General features: G+C 33.5%; 2 protein-coding genes across 2 annotated transcripts; both read right to left on the bottom strand.

Annotated features, from left to right (window-relative positions):
• Positions 1-2,180: 2,180 nt before the first annotated feature.
• Positions 2,181-13,577, bottom strand: LOC143239110 (uncharacterized). The gene is made up of 8 exons (XM_076479941.1): positions 13,341-13,577; positions 11,875-11,973; positions 10,596-10,748; positions 10,317-10,433; positions 9,932-10,072; positions 8,603-8,629; positions 4,929-4,973; positions 2,181-3,439 (listed from the first exon to the last, which is right to left on the bottom strand). The coding sequence occupies exons 1-8, from the start codon at positions 13,350-13,352 to the stop codon at positions 2,765-2,767; spliced, it is 1,269 nt and encodes a 422-aa protein (XP_076336056.1). The 5' UTR covers positions 13,353-13,577; the 3' UTR covers positions 2,181-2,764.
• Positions 13,578-15,146: 1,569 nt separating this feature from the next.
• Positions 15,147-19,132, bottom strand: LOC143240546 (uncharacterized). Its single transcript, XM_076483163.1, has 3 exons — positions 19,013-19,132; positions 16,389-16,579; positions 15,147-16,134 (listed from the first exon to the last, which is right to left on the bottom strand). The coding sequence occupies exons 1-3, from the start codon at positions 19,076-19,078 to the stop codon at positions 15,945-15,947; spliced, it is 447 nt and encodes a 148-aa protein (XP_076339278.1). The 5' UTR covers positions 19,079-19,132; the 3' UTR covers positions 15,147-15,944.
• Positions 19,133-21,054: the final 1,922 nt, after the last annotated feature.

A 21,054-nucleotide genomic window follows, 5' to 3' on the forward strand; every position in this document is an offset into this window, starting at 1 on the left:
TTCTCCACCTAACCACCAGACTGAACTTATTCAAAATATATAACAAATGTGCAGCAAAGATTAAAAACACTTACATGTATATAATTCCAACAAACAAAATATCAGTTATTTTCAAAGGACAATGTTGAAGGCAAAGATTGTATCACCACAGATTTAAATGTTTGTTTTGAATTTCGCACAAAGCTACTCGAGGGCTATCTGTGCTAGCCGTCCCTAATTTAGCAGTGTAAGACTAGAGGAAAGGTAGCTAGTCATCACCACCCACCGCCAACTCTTGGGCTACTCTTTTACCACCGAATAGTGGGATTGACCGTCACATTATAACGCCCCCACGGCTGGGAGAGTGAGCATGTTTGGCACGAAGAGGATGCGCACAGATTTAATGACCAGCTTCTATCAATATCACGATGTAATGCAGCAAAAGGAGAACAGTAAAGAGTCATCTCATCAGAACAGAATAATGTTTATTTTAAGATAATACAATGTAAATAGATGCAGTAATATGCTTATCTCGTAAAGTATATTTTGTATGCATTATTTGTGTCATCTTATCTTAGCAAACACTTGTCAACAGCACTACCTTGAAGAACAAATATAAGTATCGTGTCACTTATCGATTACATTTAGAAAAGCTGCTTTAACACCAATTATTTAAAAATAGAAATAGCTACATACGTATGTTATGGTAATAAATACTGAACACACTCATGATTACAGGGAAGTATAAGAAAGAATAGAAAGAATCACCACCAGTGTATAAGTAGGATAATTTATTATGATAATTGTTCACTGTTAAAAGCTTACTGAAATATAGTAATGATGAACAACTGCGAATTGAGTAATGATATGCAACAGTAGCATCGAAAACCTTTCACGTGGAAGTTTACAACTAAGGTGCTAGAAAACGTACGAGGTGTAGTTTCTAACTAATGCGCACTTTAGGAAAACATCGGACTTTTTGATGATGGAAGGTGTAGGACTTAGAAAACTTTACAGTATGACAGAATTGGGGAGGTGTAATTAAGTTTTAAACTTTTGTACGACGCCACACTACGTTAGATATTAGTTGTAATCATTTTATAGTGGAATCAGAATAGAAATTTTTAGTTTGAGAAAACTCTAAGCAGTGAATCTCCAACCTTTTTCGTGATCCGTATTCGTAGATTTTACATTATCATGTGTGTTGTTATTTTTATTGTACAGCAATTGGCAATATATGTCTAGAGTAAGACATAACCCTCAGCATTTTACCAGTTGAAATGCAAACATGCTCGTCCATTCAGCCGTGATGGCTTTACAAAGTCACTGTCAATCCCACTATTCGTTGGTAAAAAAGAGTTGGCGGTGAGTGGTGATGACTAGTTGCCTTTTCTCTAGTCTTACACTGCTATACGAGGAATGGCAGATGGTTAGAGCATTTGACTCGTAATCTGAGGGTCGCGGGTTCGATTCCCGTCACATCAAACATGCTCGCCCTTTCAGCCATGGGGGCGTTATAATTTTACGGTCAATCTTACTATTCGTTGGTAAAAGAGTTGTCGGTGGGTGGTAATGACAAGCTGCCTTCCCTCTAGTCTTACTCTACTAAATTAGGGACGGCTAGCGTAGATAGCCCTCTTGTAGCTTTGCACGAAATTCATAAAAGAAAAATAAAGAAAAAGTCACCAGCTATCCAATAAAAAAGCTACAATTTTTAAGAAGTATGTGGATGTTGTTCTGATGCATCACTTTCTATTAATCGATAATTTCTAGAAATATGTTCGTAACTTTTTCATGTTAGTTATACGTCGTGAGGAAAATCACAATCGAAATGTAAACATTTTATAAACGTGATAAATGATAGTATCGGCGCTAGATGGGGGAAGGAAGGCAAAAAAGACATTTGCCCACTCAGAATATTCAAAGGGATTGAAAAATTCAGTCAAAATTACAAAATATGTAGCTATGCCAAAATATGTTGAGTTATTTTATTAACTAAAAGGGGGTAGCACTCAGTGCCACTCCCCACGCCCATAACAATGAAACCATAGAACCGCACCTCGTAAATGTAAATCATTTTTGTTTCATGGAACCATTAAAACTTTAATTTCTATTTAACTTTATAGAAAAATATGTTATTGCATTGTCAGAAGCTAGTTTTATTCATTTTTACTACATTAAAAGTAATAACGTGTGCGAATTCAGACACTGATCTTATCTGGAAAGCTTTGTAAGCTGAGTGTTTTTTAGTTTAATTGGCCATAACTTTTCCTTCATGATGCCAAAAAAACACGTAGGTTCAAGATGTCTTTATGTGAAATGATTATAACCCGAGCGATTTCGAATAGTGGACCTATCTTTATCGGGGCCAAACTCCACAAATCGGTTCTGTAAGGTTAATAGATATACCTGTATTTTAAGAACACTTTTTGCAGAAATACATAACATATAAACAAATACTTAATGTTAAACTTTCAGTTTTACCACAATCAATAAAACTCTTAGCGTAGCCACGCGTTGAACTTATGGCACATTTATTTTACTTAGAACAATATAACCGTGTGTTTGATTTCGGGAAGAACGTCGGCCAATTTCTTTATCTTCCTCCAAATCTCAATACAGTAAATTACCTCTCTGTGGTAACTGATTCTTCTATCTCGAGGCAAAAGTTTAGTTTGAAAGTTTTTTACATTAACAATTAACTTTTTAACAAGATGCCAATGTACCTACGTGTAACATACCGAAGTAATTTAAATATTTAGAGAAACGAAAAATTATGACACGACTAATGATGGTTACTTTTAATGAACCGTTTGTTTTCGTAGTTGTCCCGTAGAAATGATGTTTTGAAGACTGGTCTAATTAGCTCCTCTTGAACATTTATATCATCTTGGCAAGATGATGGAGAGTGCAAGTAGAGAGAAAATGAACGTTTTGATATGAAACGAACATCGGATGAATTAGAGACGATAGATTGTCTCTCAGAATCTCTTATACATTTAGATAAAGCAGCATTTCTTCCATACTCGTATGTACCAGTTATTCCAGTAGTTTTAAAACAGGAACCATTATTAACACCTGTCATTACCGAACTCCGATTAACATTATCAAAGCACTGCGTGGAAGGAGTTGTAAACTGATAAGTAGGTTTTTTTTCTAGAGAGGTGTTGTAGTTAAAGATTGGGACTGGATGAATGTTCTTTGTAACTTTCAACGTGTTATCGCTTTTTGCGTAGTTTGAACTTAAGCAGTATTTTTCTTGAGGTGAATTGTCTACTGTTACAGGATGTGGAAGCTTAGGAACTGCTTGCAAGTTTTTCTTGGAAGAGAATAACGTGGGTACATCAATTAGAATTTTATCGTTGTCTGGATGGCCACATTCAATGATATCCACAGAATATTGATGTGGTGATTTTATCTCTGTACAATAGCTTTCAGATATTTCAGTCATGTCCAGCTTCTGTCAAATATAACATCGAAACGTAGAAATTTTAGTATTCATTTCAAGGTGCATAATTCTTTACTTCATTATGAGCAAATGACTAACTTAAAATATTATATTTTTAACGTTCATATTTTGTAGAGCTTGACCTAGAATTTTCCAAAAACTTAACTTTTAATTTAAATAAAAACGTTGACAGCGTAGAACATATAAAATTATTGCAGTTGCAAGCTGATAAAAGGGTGTGTCTGCGTGCGTGTTTGTGTGACCGCCATAATTCCAAGAGGAAGGAACCTGGAAACCTGAAATTTTGCAACCTTACTAAGTAAACCCTGGGGATGTTCACTTGGGTATTACATACCCAGACGCATGCGCATCTTTCTAATGAGGAAAATTAGCGCAAAACCGCATAGAAAAAAAAAAAAGGTTTCTTATATTAAAATGGCGCAGATAGCCTAGTTGCTTTGCGCCATGAATACACCAAACCAACCAACCAACCATATCACAAACAGACAAGTACGCGGGCATGTGCGCGCATGCATGTACGAATCTTTAATGAGGCAAACTAGCGTAAAACACCGAAAAAATATTTCTTATATAGTAACTTCTATTATATAGAAAAGCCAGTGTGAGTATTAGTAACAATGTGTTCCAAAATGGATTTTATGTCATGTTACTAAGCAACAAAGGTATGTAGGATATACTAATAACCTGAGTGAAGCCGGGTTTTTCGTTAGTATTTCATAAATGCCTATGTTATACGTTATTAACAATCAAAATTCTATATCATTTTCTAGACCTTGTTTCTTTGTCGTTTAGCAATTACTATATTAATAGCATTAAGACTTTCTGTAACGCTTAACCAGTCGGAAATTATTAAAGGGAGACAAAAAGGTAAGAATAATTCTTTTCAATTCTGCTAGATGCTAAAACATATTATGCATTTAGTGGAAGAAAAAAATCTATGTAAGTCGTTCTTATTTTATAATGTAAACGGACATTTTTCTGATCAGAAGTGTCAAATTATTAGAATGTTTTTTCAAACCATCCAGCAAACAACTTTCTTAGTGATGCCAAACATGTTCGTAGGTTATTAACAATCTGATGTTAACAAATGAAACGAAAGCAATCAGTAAAAGGCAAAACATATTTAACCTTTTAATGTTCAAGACGAGCTAATGAATTAATATGAAGGAAATGACAGGATTAAGGTTTTGAATTGTTTTTTGTTGCGATATTTTCAATTTGTTCAGATATTTATATCTCTGATGATAGTTACAAAAAATAAAATTTAAACATGGAGTATTTATTAATATGATACTTTTTAAACCAAGGTTATCAAAGACTGTTATCATGTTGTACCAAGTTTAACAGTGTCCCTGATCCTTCCTTTGTATCACGCTGTCAAAATAATTGTAACCATAAAAAGTAAAGCACTTATAATTCACAAAAATACCACAATATTTTATTATTAACTATTTAATTATAATTTTCATAAAGCTCTTACTTTTATTTCAGCGCGCATCAAACTTCTTTTCTGAGTTTCCAGTTTCTAAAAATAAAAATATGTACAAAACTGAAATAACCAAAGATATCTAATTGTTAAGAGATCGATGATTATATGTTTACTGTTTGAAAGCAAAACCATAAAATATATGCACTAAATTAAACATAACTGGTTTGAATCTAACGATAATAACACTATGTAAAAAAACTTTTACTTTTCTTGTTCCTGGGCAAAAAGTGTTATTTCCCACTTGCTTATGCCTAAACTAAATGGAAAAGACCTATATTTCTCTTCAAATTTTGCTTTTGTGACCTGTGTAATTAAATTTTCAAATCTACCCACTTTCCAGAACATTCCAAATAGATTCAGTGCTGAGTAGCTGATAGAGAATTTTCTCGAACTTACAAGAATTTTCAAGAACTTTCTAGAATGTTGTAGAACTTACAAGAATTTTCTAGAATTTTCCATAGTAATATATATATATATACAGGAGCCTACCACTCACCACTTCATTTTAGTTCTAGCTGCGACGCATTCTGCTATGTATGTGGCCAGTTTATCAAGACAAAAGGGACAAAGTACTGTGTGACAGCATTTGCTAAAATGTGGAAAACATACAAGACATATTTCAGCATGCCTGTCGGGGATCAAGACAAACCCTGGGCACCTCATTTTACCTGTGAGTACTGCAAAAAACTCTAGAAGGTAAGACGGACAATTTTTGCTTGCTTGTGGAGAAAGTAAATTTATTCTTCATAATAACAATTTTATTTTGCTCTTTTGCAGGATGGTACAGAGGGAAAAAAAAATATGAAGTTTGCTATTCCAAGAATTTGGTGTGAGCCCACTGACCACTCAATCAATTGCTACTTCTACATGGTGGACCCTTCCAAACGTCGGGCTGGCAAGAATGCACCTGTTATCATCTATCCGCCCCAGTGCCACACTGCCATGAACTCCCTGTACCCAATCCGCCAGAGAGAAAGCAGCCATCCTCAGAAGAGAGCAACACAAATCAGCAGAGGAGATAGATGTTGAAGATCCAGATTACAGTTTCAGAGGTGCAGCTGGCGAGAGACACTCATACTACCCCAACCAAAGAGACCTCAATGACTTGATCAGAGATCTTGGTCTAAAAAAGTCGAATGCCGAACTTTTGACATCTAGGCTTAAGGAGTGGGATTTGTTAGATGAAAGTGTGAAAGTCGCAAGTCAGAGGAAGCGTCACCGACATTTTTCAAGCTTTTTCACTCGTCAAGATGGGCTCTGCTTCTGCCACAATGTATCCAATGCGTGCAAAACAATTGGAATTGCTTGTAACCCAAACGAGTTACATTGATAGCTCATCCAGAAGCCTCAAAGCTGTGCTGCTCCATAACGGGAATAAGTATCCGTCTTTTCTCCTGGCTCATTCGGTGCACCTCAAAGAAGAATACAACAGCGTCAAGACTTTGCTAGAAGCCTTGAAGTATGATGAATATGGCTGGGAGGTTATCGGAGACTTCAAAATGGTGGCATTTCTGATGGGTCTCCAAGGAGACTTTACCAAGTTTCCATGCTATATTTGCCTTTGGGACAGCAGGGACACTGCAGTGCACTACAACAGGAAGCACTGGCCACAATGGACCGAGTTCTCTGTGGGTAGCCACAATGTCAAGTGTGAGCCACTAGTAGACCTCGAGAAGGTGTTGTACCCACAATTGAAAATAAAATTATTTATGAAATTATTTGTTACAGCTCTTTATTAGGAGTCTGCAGCCTTCAAGTACTTTAGATATTTCTTCCCTAAGCTGTCTGAGGGAAAGGTCAAAGCTGGTGTCTTCGTAGGACTACAAATACAGAATATCCTGGAGTGCACAGAATTTCCCAAGAATCTCAGTAGGAAGTAAAAATAAGCTTGGGGCAGCTTTGTGGTAGTGATCCGGGGCTTTTGAGCAATTACAAGGCCGAAAATTATGTAAAACTGGTTGAGACTGTGGTGAAGAACTACGGCAAAATGGGCTGCAGGATGTCTCTGAAAGTCCATATCCTTAACATCCATCTTGATAATTTCAAGGAGAACGTAGGAGCATACTCAAAGGAGCAAGACGAACGCTTCCACCAAGATATACTGGACTTTGAACGCCACTACCAAGGAGCGTATAACGAAAACATGATGAAAGACGATATTTGGGGGCGGTCCGGCCAGGTGGATTAAGGCGTTCGACTCGTAATCTGAGGGTGGCACGTTCAAATCCCCGTCGCACCAAACATGCTCGCCCTTTCAGCCGTGGGGGCGTTATAATGTGACAGTCAATCCCACCATTCGTTGGTAAAAGAGTAGCCTAAGAGTTGGCGGTGGGTGGCGATGACTAGCTGCCTTCCTTTTAGTCTTACACTGCTAAATTAGGGACGGCTAGCGCAGATAGCCCTCGAGTAGCTTTGCGCGAAATTCAAAAAACGTACAATATTTGGGGACTAATACGAGAAAGTGATTTACATTACAGCCCCAAATCTAAAAAAACTACTCACTTCTAAACATTTTTTTGTATAATGTTAGTATAAATACATGTAAATCTTGATTCATATGTTGTTTTATTCTGACCGTATGTAAATGAAAATGTGTAAATTTGCTTATTTTTTTCAAAATAATTTCAAAATTTCATTATCCAGGTCCCAAAAGCAAAGTTTGAGGGGAATAATGGCCATTTTCTGTACTTTTACAACATAAACAATTAAGAAATAACACATACTATCCAGGAATAAAATTTGTGTTACATAGTGTAATCAACACATTAGTAAATGATGATTTACATGAATTACATCTTATCTTAATTTCTAAACCTAAATGTAAAAAATCGTTGTTAGAGTATAACAGTATCGTGTTGCTTTAAATTAAATATTTTATAGATGGTTCAATACAGAGATTGTGTTTTCTATTAGTGAGTCAAACTTAACTATAATATATAGTGATAATTAGATTACATTTTTATACGCACATTACATGTTTTAATTACAATTAAAATCAGAATAAAATTAATGTCGCTATTGTGAAAATAACACAACTGTATTATTCAATCAGATAACGTGCCACCTCTATGAAAGTTTAAAATGTTGTAATACATGTGTACGAAATAAATTAGTGTTGAATGATAAGTGAACAAAAATAGAATATGCATTTTAATAAAACATTCAAAGTTTAATAAATAAAACGATTTAATTACTCCGAATAAATTTAGCTAGATATTGGTGTGATCACTCCTGTGTACTCCTACAGTCCATAACTGAAGTGGAGAATTTTCACTAAACTATTCACTTGTGAAATGTGCGTTACTGAAAACATATTCACTGTGCTTTAATAAAGGTAAGGTTAAATAAATTTGAAGAAAAACATGTCAGTCAGCGAATCTTATGTTTTTACCACTTGTATAGCTTTGAAGTATCACACCACTAAATACTAAATATACAATTAGTTAGAAATAATGACCAAATATACACAAATGATTCATTTGAGAGATAAATTGTATTAAAGTGTTTCGCAAGAAAAGCTGTGTGAGACCCATTTGTGTGAGAAAAAACATTATATCGACAGTGGCGCCATAGCATTTGGATTACTTTATAAACAAATTAAGCTTTTTGGAACAATATTCTATGAATAATTACTACATGACTATGAGTTATTAAGCACTACTCACTTCATTCACTTCGTGGAGATGCTTGACCTAAAATTAAAACCATAAAATATGCTTGTATTACAAAATGGTTACAAAAACACAGCTAATTTAATAACAATTAGATGATGCAAACGTTATTTACAATAGTTACACGTGTGGTGTCAAATGTATTAGGTATTCCATGAGTGTGAAACCATGGAGAAAATAGACATTATATTCTTAAAATTGAACAAACTTATTTCTGATGTCAGATGTATATATTCCAGGAAAGAAAATACCTTGATGGCACAGGAAACCACGAATGTAGATGTAAAAGATTGTTAATGGCGTGCAATTCGATTAATTAACATGTAAAGAATTAATTGTGTATTTTTTCTATGGGTCCAGACTTGTGGTACTCTTTGTACTGTATTTTTACATCTATAGAGTTACTGGAATGGTATAAAATTACTCTGATGCTTAAAATAATAGCAAAAGAGAAGAAACAAACACGTTGTAGGCAAGACGCGCTAAAAGTTCTAGAAATTAAGTTTTTAATTTTTTCAGTACATTTTAAGTTATATATACAAACTTGTGAACTATAAATGAGTCGATATCCCTGTTAGTGCTCCTTGTGTGACATATTATGTTTATTTCTTCATTAACGTGATTAATACTGTAATAACTGAACGCGCTGAAGAACATTTTATCTTTTAAAAGATTTTTAATGAAACGACGTGGTTGAAAATAAGACTTCAATTAATTAAGAAAGTTTTACGTATATACAGGCCCGGCATGGCCAGGTGGTTAAGGCACACGACTCGTAATCTGAGGGTCGCGGGTTTGAATCCTCGTCGCACCAAACATGCTCGCCCTTTCAGCCGTGGGGCGTTATAACGTGACGGTCAATCCCACTATTTATTGGCAAAACAGTAGCCCAAGAATTGGTGGTGGGTAGTGATGACTAGCTGCCTTCCCTCTAGTCTCACACTGCTAAATTAGGGACGGCAAGCGCAGATAGCACTTATGTAGCTTTACGTGAAATTCAAAACAAGCCAAACTAATTCATGTATATACAATTATGGTATAAACTATGGGTGATTTTATCCATTTTACCACGGGCTTTAAGCCGCTGGTTGATATATTGTGAAACAACGTTGAAATAAGTTGAGATACCTTCCAATACTTTATACATCGTTTACACATTGATAATAATACCTTTGATACTGAACGTGAGGTTAATCTTGTGATTTTACACGCAAAAAAAAAAAAAAAATCAGTTCTCTTACAATAGCAGGACAATGTTTTTATATATTTACATTTGACATTTCATTTTTTTCTCACGTAAATTTTAACTAATTAATTAATTACCTCATTTTTTAATACTTTAATTTGAGACACCATCTTTTGGCTCTCGCTCATTATATTTTCGACGTTCAGATATCTTTCTTTCCACTTTGATATTTCTTTCCAAATGCCATCATTACCTGGCATCGTTTTTTCAAATAATTCCTGATAAAAGAGAAAAAAAAAAGCAGCTATAAAAACTGACACACACTTCAAATACAAACCAAAATTACTTTAAAACTTTAATACCGATAACAGCGAAAGCTGTTTGAAGAAGACAGCCCAATGTTCTGTCGAAACATGTAGCATGTTCTCCCAATAATAAATAGTTGTTCGCCAACTTAATATTATATTAGTGTAATATACTTCCTCACTCACGCTAAAGAAAGAGACACAAACAACTTCTCACCTCTTCAAGTTTCGAAATATTTAATCCTGCTTTCTTAAACTCACATTGTAGGCGGACTTTCTGGTTCAAGTCACGAGTTCTCAGAATAATCGTGTTGATTAACACAAGGACTGCGAACTAGGAGAAACAAATTACCATTTAGAGAACTTGGTTGTATTGAACAAACATATAGTCAACAAATACACTCACAACCTCCTGAGCAGTATAAAAACAGGCGATCTTTCAGTGGAAAGATTCGAAACGGGAAACAAACGTTCATAATAAAATAAGTTTTCTTACTTTAAAATCCGCTGAATTACGTGTTTCCGTCTTCAACATTGACACCATGAACTTAAATCTCACTGATTCACCATAAGCCAGTTGTAGAGATGTCATAGCTTCAAGAACCATTTCGTTACCGTCAAAAGAAGCCTGACAGACAGTTGTCAGTAACTAAGTAAAAAAGTGTTTACAAATGAAAAACCAATGTTTGTTTAAAATGAACAATATCATTAATAGATCATTAACTTTATTGTTATAAAATTTGTTTTCGCTTGCGACTTGAGAAGTTCAATGAAAAACTAATATTATAAAGTTTCAAAGAATTTGCAATTGTTTAATGTGTAAATATATCAAAATAAATATTTTAAGGCGTAACCTTATAAACTTAATTAGCATATTGTGAATATAATTTATCGCTTAACTGTTTTAAAGCGTTTGTAGTCGTCTTTTCCTTGCGTTTTTAAACAATTCATTTACTACTGTTGTTTATTATCATTTGTTGCTGTAACATTGTTAAGATACCTATGAAGCTTAAATTACATTTATTTAATTGCTTGCAATAAAATTAATAATACGTACGAGACGGCATCTATCGGTTCTTTTAAATAATTAAACTTGTAAAATTTCATTGAACATCATCTCGTGACAGCAAAATGACAAACAGAGATTTAAAAAAATAATGAAGTGGTTTTATTTTAAGGAGCATTTTAATTTATTTTACAGAAAATTAGTCTGTCTTTTAAGGAGAACTAAACAACTTTCTTCTTAGAAAACAGACCAAAGCATGTCGAAATATGAAGCATGTTCTCCAAAATAAAACCATATCATCTTGCTGATAAATTGTTGTTTGTCAATTAACTATTATATCGGAGTAATTGGTTTCCATACAAAAGACATTTAGTAATGTTATAAGAGCCTGTACGCATTCTTACAATCGTTAAAAGTTTGACAAAAGGAGTATTTATTAATTACAAGGAGATCTTCAAAATACTGTGATTGAAATGTATAGTTAGGTGATGTGGAATTCATAAATTATAATTTCGTTTATCAATAAAATGCATATTTATTAACTTGTCAATGGTGATTGTTTAAGCACAAACAAATATACACGTTGACACATCTAAACAATATTTACTTGTTTGTTAAAAGTTTACTCGTGCCGAGTAATTTAGAAATTGTCTGCCTTGCAGATGTAACAGATAATAACTGGAGTAACGTAATTTAATATTAAAATGTTTTTAAATATATACGTGTGTAAATTATATATTATTTTATTCAATTATCCAATCATTCTTACCTGCAATGCCAGCAAACGAGATTTTCTGCTATTACTCATTATGCAAAATGCTAAAGTGGAAACTCCATTAGAATGTTTCATAACCATGGTAACAGCCTCCTAAAATATTAAACCAGTTTTGTAGAATTTGTAAAGGCGATTTTACTATACAAGCTTCTTGTGTTTTATAATGACATTCATTAAATAGAACTACAATATCTGTTTAAGCCGGCAGAGAAATAAGCAACATGTGACTACTATACTTACTATGTATCAACTCATGCAGACAGGAATTATGTGGTTAAAGTGTATTTGTATATATTTATATCTTTAGTTATGTGATAATTATAAAACACTACCGCTTAAAATGTAGTTTGCGCATGCAGCTATTAAGTAAAAATTACTATATTACTTTTTATATCTTTTGGTGCACGTAAGAACAAAAACTACTTTTCAAATTACACCCGACCAAGATAAAAATAATCATTTAGGGGTTTGGGAAAGTTATTAACTCAAGCTTTTTTTTTGTTTTTGAACGAAGCTAAGGTGAAAAGTTTATCGGTAATCATTCGAATCGAAAATTGGATGACAAAAGTTTTGTTGTTAAATAGAGATTTCTTTTATTTTCAGCCAGAAAGCGTTTTTTCGCACTCACACTATAACGGTGATAATGGATAACACTTACGATATGTCTGAAGTACATAATGCATTCCTTACTAGAGTTTCAGCCACATTATATAATACTCTTTGAATCATCAAATGAAATAAGTAGCCGATCAACTGTATTCCAGTTTAAAGTAAATGCCAGCAACCACTTTATGATCTTGTCCCAATAATAGTCATTTTCTACCTTACAGGTCCCATTAAATGACATCTGGGAAGCTGATTCTGCCTAGTCTTTCAAAAGCACTCGCATTTTAACTAAGATAAGAATAATAAACTGATAAAATGCAAACATAATATACAATATACGTTTGGTGTGAACAGAAACTCAAACCATATTACAATTGGCAGATGGAGGTAGGAAGAACCAGTATAAAACAAAACGAAACACATTTGCGAATATATTTTGGACATGTTAAAAATAAAAGGAAGGAAGTTGGTTTAAAAACTGTTTGAAAGTAGTTGCAAAAATATAGAAAACAGCAAGAAATGAGGATAGGAAATGAACAATAAATTTTCTGAGAGTGGAAACCCTGAAATAATTGGAAGAAAAACCGAAAGAAAGCAAGTTATAATGATTGAAAAAACATTAATGAGGCGGTAATGAAAACAATGAGTTATACTTACTCAATATTGGAGTAGGATTGAAAAGTCTGTACAATGAACTTGTTATAAAAATATAAAACAAGGAGATGACGGTTTTGTTTTAGACATTCGTGCAAAGTTCTCAAGAGCCGTTCGCATTAGTCATCCTTAACTTTTAACTTATATACTAGCCCTCGTGTGGCTTTGCGCAAAATTCACAAAAAAAAACAACAACATACCTTTAATGTCATGCAGTTCTTCAAACATAAAAGACATTCGTGTTCTTCCCGCTGAGAAAAACAAACCAAAACTGAAATAGTTTGAAGCAATACCACAGTTTATAGACTACCATAATCTGATTCACCTCATCTAGATACAATCGGGGTAATTACGGACATTAGTCCTTATCAAGCTTTACTAAATCCTGAAGACATCACGAATTCAATAAAAATTGTTTAAATAACATAAATAATGCATAACAAGTTGAACTATTCTTTTCACACCATAACACCAAAAATATGTCATAGTGATGTTTAAAGGTACCCTGTGTGACGTATAAGTTCAGCACTCTTAACCAATCCATCAGTTCGCTCTATTAATCATTCGAGCACTCAGAGCCAACTTCGAGTTGATGCTCTGAGCCAACGCACTGCCCATGGTGCGACCTTGTAACATGCAACTTATTTGTTTGTTTTGTTGTTAAGAACAAAGCTATATAATGAGTTAGCTGTGCTGTGTTGATCACTGGAATTGAACCTGGTTCCTCGCGTTATAAGCTTTTAAATTTACCGCTGACCATTGGGAGGCTAGATTATTTGTATTACCTAAATTGTACCTTCAAACTTATAATTTGGATTTGGTGCAATTAGCATTACTCCAAAGTATTAAAGAAACGTTACTTTATAGTTAAATTATTTCTCAACCAAGTAAACAATAGTAGATTTTAGAAATATCTTTTGTTTACTGAATACAATTAATATACCAGTTTCATTGCCAATGTATAATTTGTTATAACCATTGAAACGTAACTAACCCTAAACTTGAAATATTGAATTATCCAAAATTAGGTCTAGCTAAATCAACCTGAAAGAGTCATGCCTGTTAAACAAGGGAAAAAATATACTTATTAATGAGTGTTCAAATACCTACTCTTCTCCAACACTTGATTCAATGCAATCTTTTCTTGTGAAGAGCTTATTTTTGACCTAGTTGCAGACGGTTTTATAGAATTTGACAGTCATTACAATGTCAATTATGATGTTTTCTGAAGGATTGAAATATTGATTTAACCAATTTTCCAGCTGATTTAAATTAGCATTTATTGCTAGCTAATCTAAGACTCAAAGAAGCTTATCATAATTCCAACAGTATGCCATCTAACATCACCCCATATTAGAACAAATTGTAGTCAAATTACGCACGAGACAGATTTTATAGCTTGAAATAAATACCACAGATGTCACTGAAGAGTACATCGGCTACTCATAAGTTGAGTAAGATCTATACATTTGTTCACATTTATGCCTCACCAAACAATAGCAGAATCACCAACGAAAAGGTATTAAAGTACTTGAAAACGGCATTCTTATCAACTCCGGCGATTTCGACAAAAATTAACGACAAATGCGACAGATTGCAGGACTTAAATAGACTAATGTACATCTTCTAACTTAAAGTTAAAAGCGTGAAGTCTGTAATTCACAGTTTGGTCATTCATATTCACTCCACTTTCTCCTAAAGTTCATGCTTACTTCTTACAATGTGTACTGGTGTTTTCTTTTGGCCATAATTTGCAGATAACGGTCATTAATAGGGCCCAGTTGACCTTCTATGAGTTTATTTAGGTAATTCAGTGTATACATTAGTTGTCTGATATATTGCCACAACTTTCTCGCACCAGAATTATCTGTTATTTGTTTCTATACTTATTTCATTTCTAACATTGAAATAGTTACGGTTGCTTCTACTTACATTAGAAATTTCCAACTGTCACTTCATGTAACATTGTCACAAACGTTACATGGGAATATTAAATAAAACCGAAATGGTTACTAAAATAGCAGTGGCCCGGCATGGCCAAGCGTGTTAAGGCGTGCGACTCGTAATCTGAGGGTTGCGGGTTCGCATCCCAGTCGCGCCAAACATGCTCGCCCTTTCAGCCGTGGGGGCGTTATAATGTGACGGTCAATCCCACTATTCGTTGGTAAAAGAGTAGCCCAAGAGTTGGCGGTGGGTGGTGATGACTAGCTGCCTTCCCTCTATTCTTACACTGCTAAATTAGGGACGGCTAGCACAGATAGCCCTCGAGTAGCTTTGTGCGAAATTCAAAAAAACAAACAAACACTAAAATAGCAAGCAGTAAATAATTAGATAAACAAGTTTTATTCCACTTAAGGTTGGGTTAACTAACAGAAACAAATATTAATATAATTAATATTATCTTTTAATAAAAGTAAGCAACTTTTATGGCTCAAAATTAAATAAATGTGTCAATAAGCAATGTTTTCCAACCAGTATATTATATAGACTTTCATATACAAACAAATGGTTTCTTCTCTTGTTAGTCTCATTTCTATAATCTTACTTTTACTACATACGACCGTTGTTATAATATTAAACTGCATATACGGATTAACGTCGAAACTTCATTAAACTTTTTCTGTTATTAATTAGAAATTCAGGTGAACATACGTTTATAACTTCTTTGTGATACGAATAACGGGATATAATATAGAAATTCAAATATTTCTCTACGAATCTAATATAATAACAATAGTACACTGCGAGTTCGAAACTTGAAGATAATTTCAACAGCTTGCTTATCCGATAAAGGAAATGAAATTCTAAAACGGGAACTTACACCAGAGAGAAGTCAACACTACCCTTACCAAAGCGTTTTTCAGCAAAAACTGCCTTTTAGAATCACGAATCCAGTTTAGCTTCTGATCAATTTGTATTTTCCAGCAACTGTTCAGAAGATCTAGAACTGATCTAACTCCATTCTGAGGCTCGGCTACAAACTCCTGGAGAAACCTTCACATAAATTGGTGAATCAATTACAACATATTAATTTACAAATAAAGTAACGAAGAATTGAAAACAAACAACAACAAAAACTTCAGTAAAACAAACAACTCTACATCTTTTAAATATTTTTCTGGTTTGAAATTTCTCTTTCAGTTTTGACAGCAACATACAAGGAATTATTGAACACCAAAATACCAAAGTTATTTGGGATATAATACAGCATAAAAACAATGGAAAATTAAAATAAATATTAAACGAACTTTGTATTGGCGGTTTGCAAATCTTCTTTCAATTTTTGTAGCATATAACATAAACTTGGAAATTCCAAGGTCACATCATTGTCCTCAGATTTTCTTTTATTCTTTGACATAACTTCATCAATTAGTGTTACCTGGCGTCGCAAATAGTAAGCGTAGTATCTAGGATCAATGTATGGAATAGGGCGTTTGTACTGTAAGATTAAAATACATTTAGCAAAACCATGTAAATACATAAGGAACTATTAAAAGAAATATATATATATATATATATGCAACAAATTTTATGAATCTTACGTTTCAGTTTCCCGATGGGTCAGCAGCAGGTGTACGTATTTAAACTGTTGAAATTTGGGTTTTCCTTCTCCGCAGTGGACAGACGACTGTGTTATAAGTTTGTAAGAAGTATTAAAAATATTAATTTCAAAATTAATTGTAACATTTTCAAATGAATATTGACGTTTATTATAGGTTAACATGGATCTTTTTAACTGCCACTGTAGTAAACTAAATTAAAAGAGCGCATGTCGACGTATACAGAACATTCACTCTAGACCTGAAAAGTGAGATATTCAGTAAATGTTATGATAAATCAATTTATAATTTAATGTTTAGAGACATATTTTTTGATCAGTGGTGAATTAAGAGCTCTTCAGGCTCAGTATGGTCAAGTAGTGAAGGCGCTCGACTCATACTCTGAGGGTTCGAATACCTGTCGCACCAAAATGCTCGCACTCTCAGCCGTTGGGGCGTTATAATGTGACGGTCAATCTCATTATTCGTTGGTAAAAAGAGTAGCTTAAGGGGTGGCGGTGGGTGGTGACGACTAGCTGCCTTCCCTCTAGCCTTACAATGCTAAATTAGGGACGTCTAGCGCAGATAGCCTTCAAGTACCTTTGCGCGAATTTGAAAAAAACGAACAAACAAAAACAGATGAGAGCTCATCCATTTGCCATAGATTTTTTCAGTGACAATAAATAACTTAACTTTCGTTAGTAAACAAAATAAATCAAATTAACTGCAAATGCTTTTCCACATTTCCATCACTTGTCCATTGTGACTCAAGGTCGGAGGTATATAAAAACAGCTTTTAAGATTTATCTTTTGTCTCTCACAAGTCACTTCCCAAGAAATTTTATTCTTTAATACCACAACTTACTAGTTGGGATGAACGATGAGAGACAAAGATTTTAATGTCGATGAGTGAAATGCCATTTATAATTGCAGTATAACACCTTAAAATTTACGGTTTGAACGTCCAAATCTTTTAAACTGTTGAAAACCAATAAGCTTAAAAGAAAGTTATAAACTTCCAAGTTTTATAACGGTTTAAGCTTGTTGGTTTCAAATAGTTCACAGGCTATTGAGGATTAAGCCGTAAGTTTGAAGATTTTAAAAACATATAAGTAAAAAAATGGTAAAGAGAAATATAATGTGATTCAAAAAATTGAATTTTTTTGCATAACGAGGCCTAGTATAACCTAATGGAATGGACAAAAAATATGTCCACCTTTTTAGCTGTCATGGAATTGACATATTGGGGGCAGGAATGCTAAATTCAAGAGCTACGTTTTATCTTACTTACCCCTAAATGGAAGTACCTTATTTCCATTATTATTTATTTATTATTTTTCATCTTTTTATGTTTATCTTCTTATTATTCTAATTTGGGAGGCCAGTCATCTTCCCACAAACTGTCTGCAGGCAGTGAAGGGTGATATAGATGTGGGAGTTGTGAACTTGAGCACCCGCATCTCGCTCTCTTAATTTATATTTTTTTTATGTGAGACCAGAGAATTGAAGATTAAGACTGATAAATAGTGTATCTCCACCGCAATGTTGGTCCTGCTTCCGCAGTCACCTCCAAAACCTAAGATACATTTTATAATCCCACGTTGTAGCTTGTACTATAGGATCCCTTTAAAAAAAAATGTGCAGCGTGTTTAAATTTTTTTAATTAGAAAAATTCATGTTAATGTGTTTTGGTTTGTAGCTTGAATATTTTATTGTCATAATCTATACACACACACACACACACACATATACACATACCTTTTGACATATTCAGAATAATTTCTAGTTGATTAAACGGTATTTGACAGATAAATGTAAAACCTAGTAAAATTTAAAAAGATAAATAAAAATACAAACAAACTTCTCTCAAATTATAGTTGGATACTATAATATTATATTGGTAAACTGAAACAGTTGTACGGCAATTTGTAAGAATATTTTGGCATGGTGTAACAATATACTAGACCACTGTAACAATGTAATAATAAACTATTTAGCCATGTGAATTTAACTGGACTTGTACTCCAAACGAAACATGTACTTTTTATCACTGAGGTGACAGCATCACACACACATACACAAACAGTTGCCTTTATCGTCAAGCTATTGTGCATGCGGCATGCAGTAGTCAAATTACCATTAGAACAAAACAAAAAAAACATTGTTTTTTCTTCTATAGTACATTAATACATATCTATCAAAGTAACACCAAATCAATATAAAACTTTCTAGTTTCACTCCTTTGACTATTAGCAATATACATAACTATAATGAGAAATATTTCCTGAACTTTCAACAAACATACAATTACCCATATTTATAGGCGGACGTACCTGAGCTGAACTACGAAGACTTCGTCTAAAAAACACTTCAAGTTGGTCGCTTCCGGGAGTGGACATTGCTGAAACTGCACGTCTGTTGTGATTGTTGTTCTATAGCTAAGTAAAGTATCACACCTTTCTCTGGGTATTAAAAGAATAGCAGAAGTGCTTTTACGTTCCTGATTTCGTTTCTTACCAGGAACAGTAGTTAGTAAAAAGATAACAAATATAGCTATCAATTCTGTCATTGGTACTTGACAGAATACCTCGTCAGCTCTGATTTAGCAACTACAGTGTGGTTGACATATTATTAAACATTCTACTTTACGTTTACTCAGAAATTATTATTCACAATTATTAATCTAACTCAGAAAATTAATTCCGTTACTGTACAACAACAATGCAAAGCTAAAATATAACTTAGTTGAGTTAATGACATAATCATGTTTAAATATTTGAAGTTCTTGTACGTGATCAACACTGATTAATTATACACTTTTCTTTTTAACTCTAGTATATGCATTCTGAATTATCACTTCAAATGTATCAAACGAATAAGCAAAGAACTAAATAAACACTGACTAATTGAATTAATAGTTGAATTGCTATTAATAAAACACAATCCGGGTGAAACACCTTCAAAACTTCTAATGCTAAACAAACACTTCACTTAAACGACGGTACAAGTTCTCAGAAAGACATGCGTTATTGAAAAAGAGAAATAGTTCGAGTCAGTATTTCTATAAATGGCTTAAGTAAGGAAGCCTACCTTATGAACATCGATTTAAAGTCAACATCAATTCCACAAAGCAGATTATGTTGGACTTTTTCACATCGATTCAGAAGAACACTACAGCCGAGCCAAACTCTAAACTATAGCAGTAACAATGTTAAAAGGTGTTTATTTATTGTTTTAGTTGACTTATTTTGTAGTATTATTCATGCATCTGGGAACAGAAGCATGACATGATTGCAAAGTCTTTCAGCGTAAATTTCATGGTTTTGCTTTAAAAGAGCCTTTCTTCTTTCGAAACTAAAGCAACTGTTGTGATATCTTAACGAAATTTGCATTTCCGGGTGAATCATTTGACCGTTGAAATCAGTCAACCAAACATTCGATGTTGAGCTGAGATAAAAACAAAGTGTTTATGAATATTGTAAATATACATGGCGTATGCACATACTGATGATATACCAAGCTAAGTTAATAATAAAAGGGAAAGTGGATAATATCACTTGACGATGAAGTAGTTTCCTGAATTAAGATGTTTGCTAGATTAAGGTAATACACAGTGAGAAATATACTATAAAATTTTATTCGTAACTGGTTGAGATAAAAGGATTTGGCGCTGAATTTTAACAGACACGTACTCTTCAGTATGAATTCTGCACATGTGTGTTTGTCTATAAAAATAGGTTTACATGTATAGTTCAATTTCAACTTAACAGTATTCTTTCTTACGTGATATTCCTACAAGCCTGTTAAAGACAGCTTGTAGTACTACTTTTGTAAGTGAATACTTATAATGTTTAAATTGTAGAAGTAAATTAGCTAATATTATATTTAATATAATATCACAATATTTATAATGTTGCATGTTACGCAGCTTAACACAAGAATTCACTGACCGTTGTTGTTTACAACTACTACAGCACCGAATACGTATCGTGTGCATCCATGCAATATCATATAAAAGAAAGGACACTGACTTTAGCATCAACAGCCTTTGGTTCTTACTTCCTGCGAGAGTTATTGCTGCAGGAAAAGTTTTATAATTTCAAACATATTTGGTGAGCCAAAAGGTCTTTTAGTAGACAAACATAGCTATATAAATAATAAAGTTAAACTTTACATAAAAAAGTAAAATTATTAACAGCTGTTAAAATTTATTATTAGACTAATGATTTTTTTTTTTTCAGATTGAATAGTGAAATCTCAATCAGTGGGATGAACAACACTTCTGCAGACTTACAACGCTAGAAAGCAGGTTTCGATACTAGTACAGGGCAGAGCACTGATAGTCCATTGTGTAGCTTTGGGGTACTTACAAATA

This window comes from Tachypleus tridentatus, chromosome 13 (assembly GCF_004210375.1).
Source record: "Tachypleus tridentatus isolate NWPU-2018 chromosome 13, ASM421037v1, whole genome shotgun sequence".
NCBI lineage: Eukaryota > Metazoa > Arthropoda > Merostomata > Xiphosura > Limulidae > Tachypleus > Tachypleus tridentatus.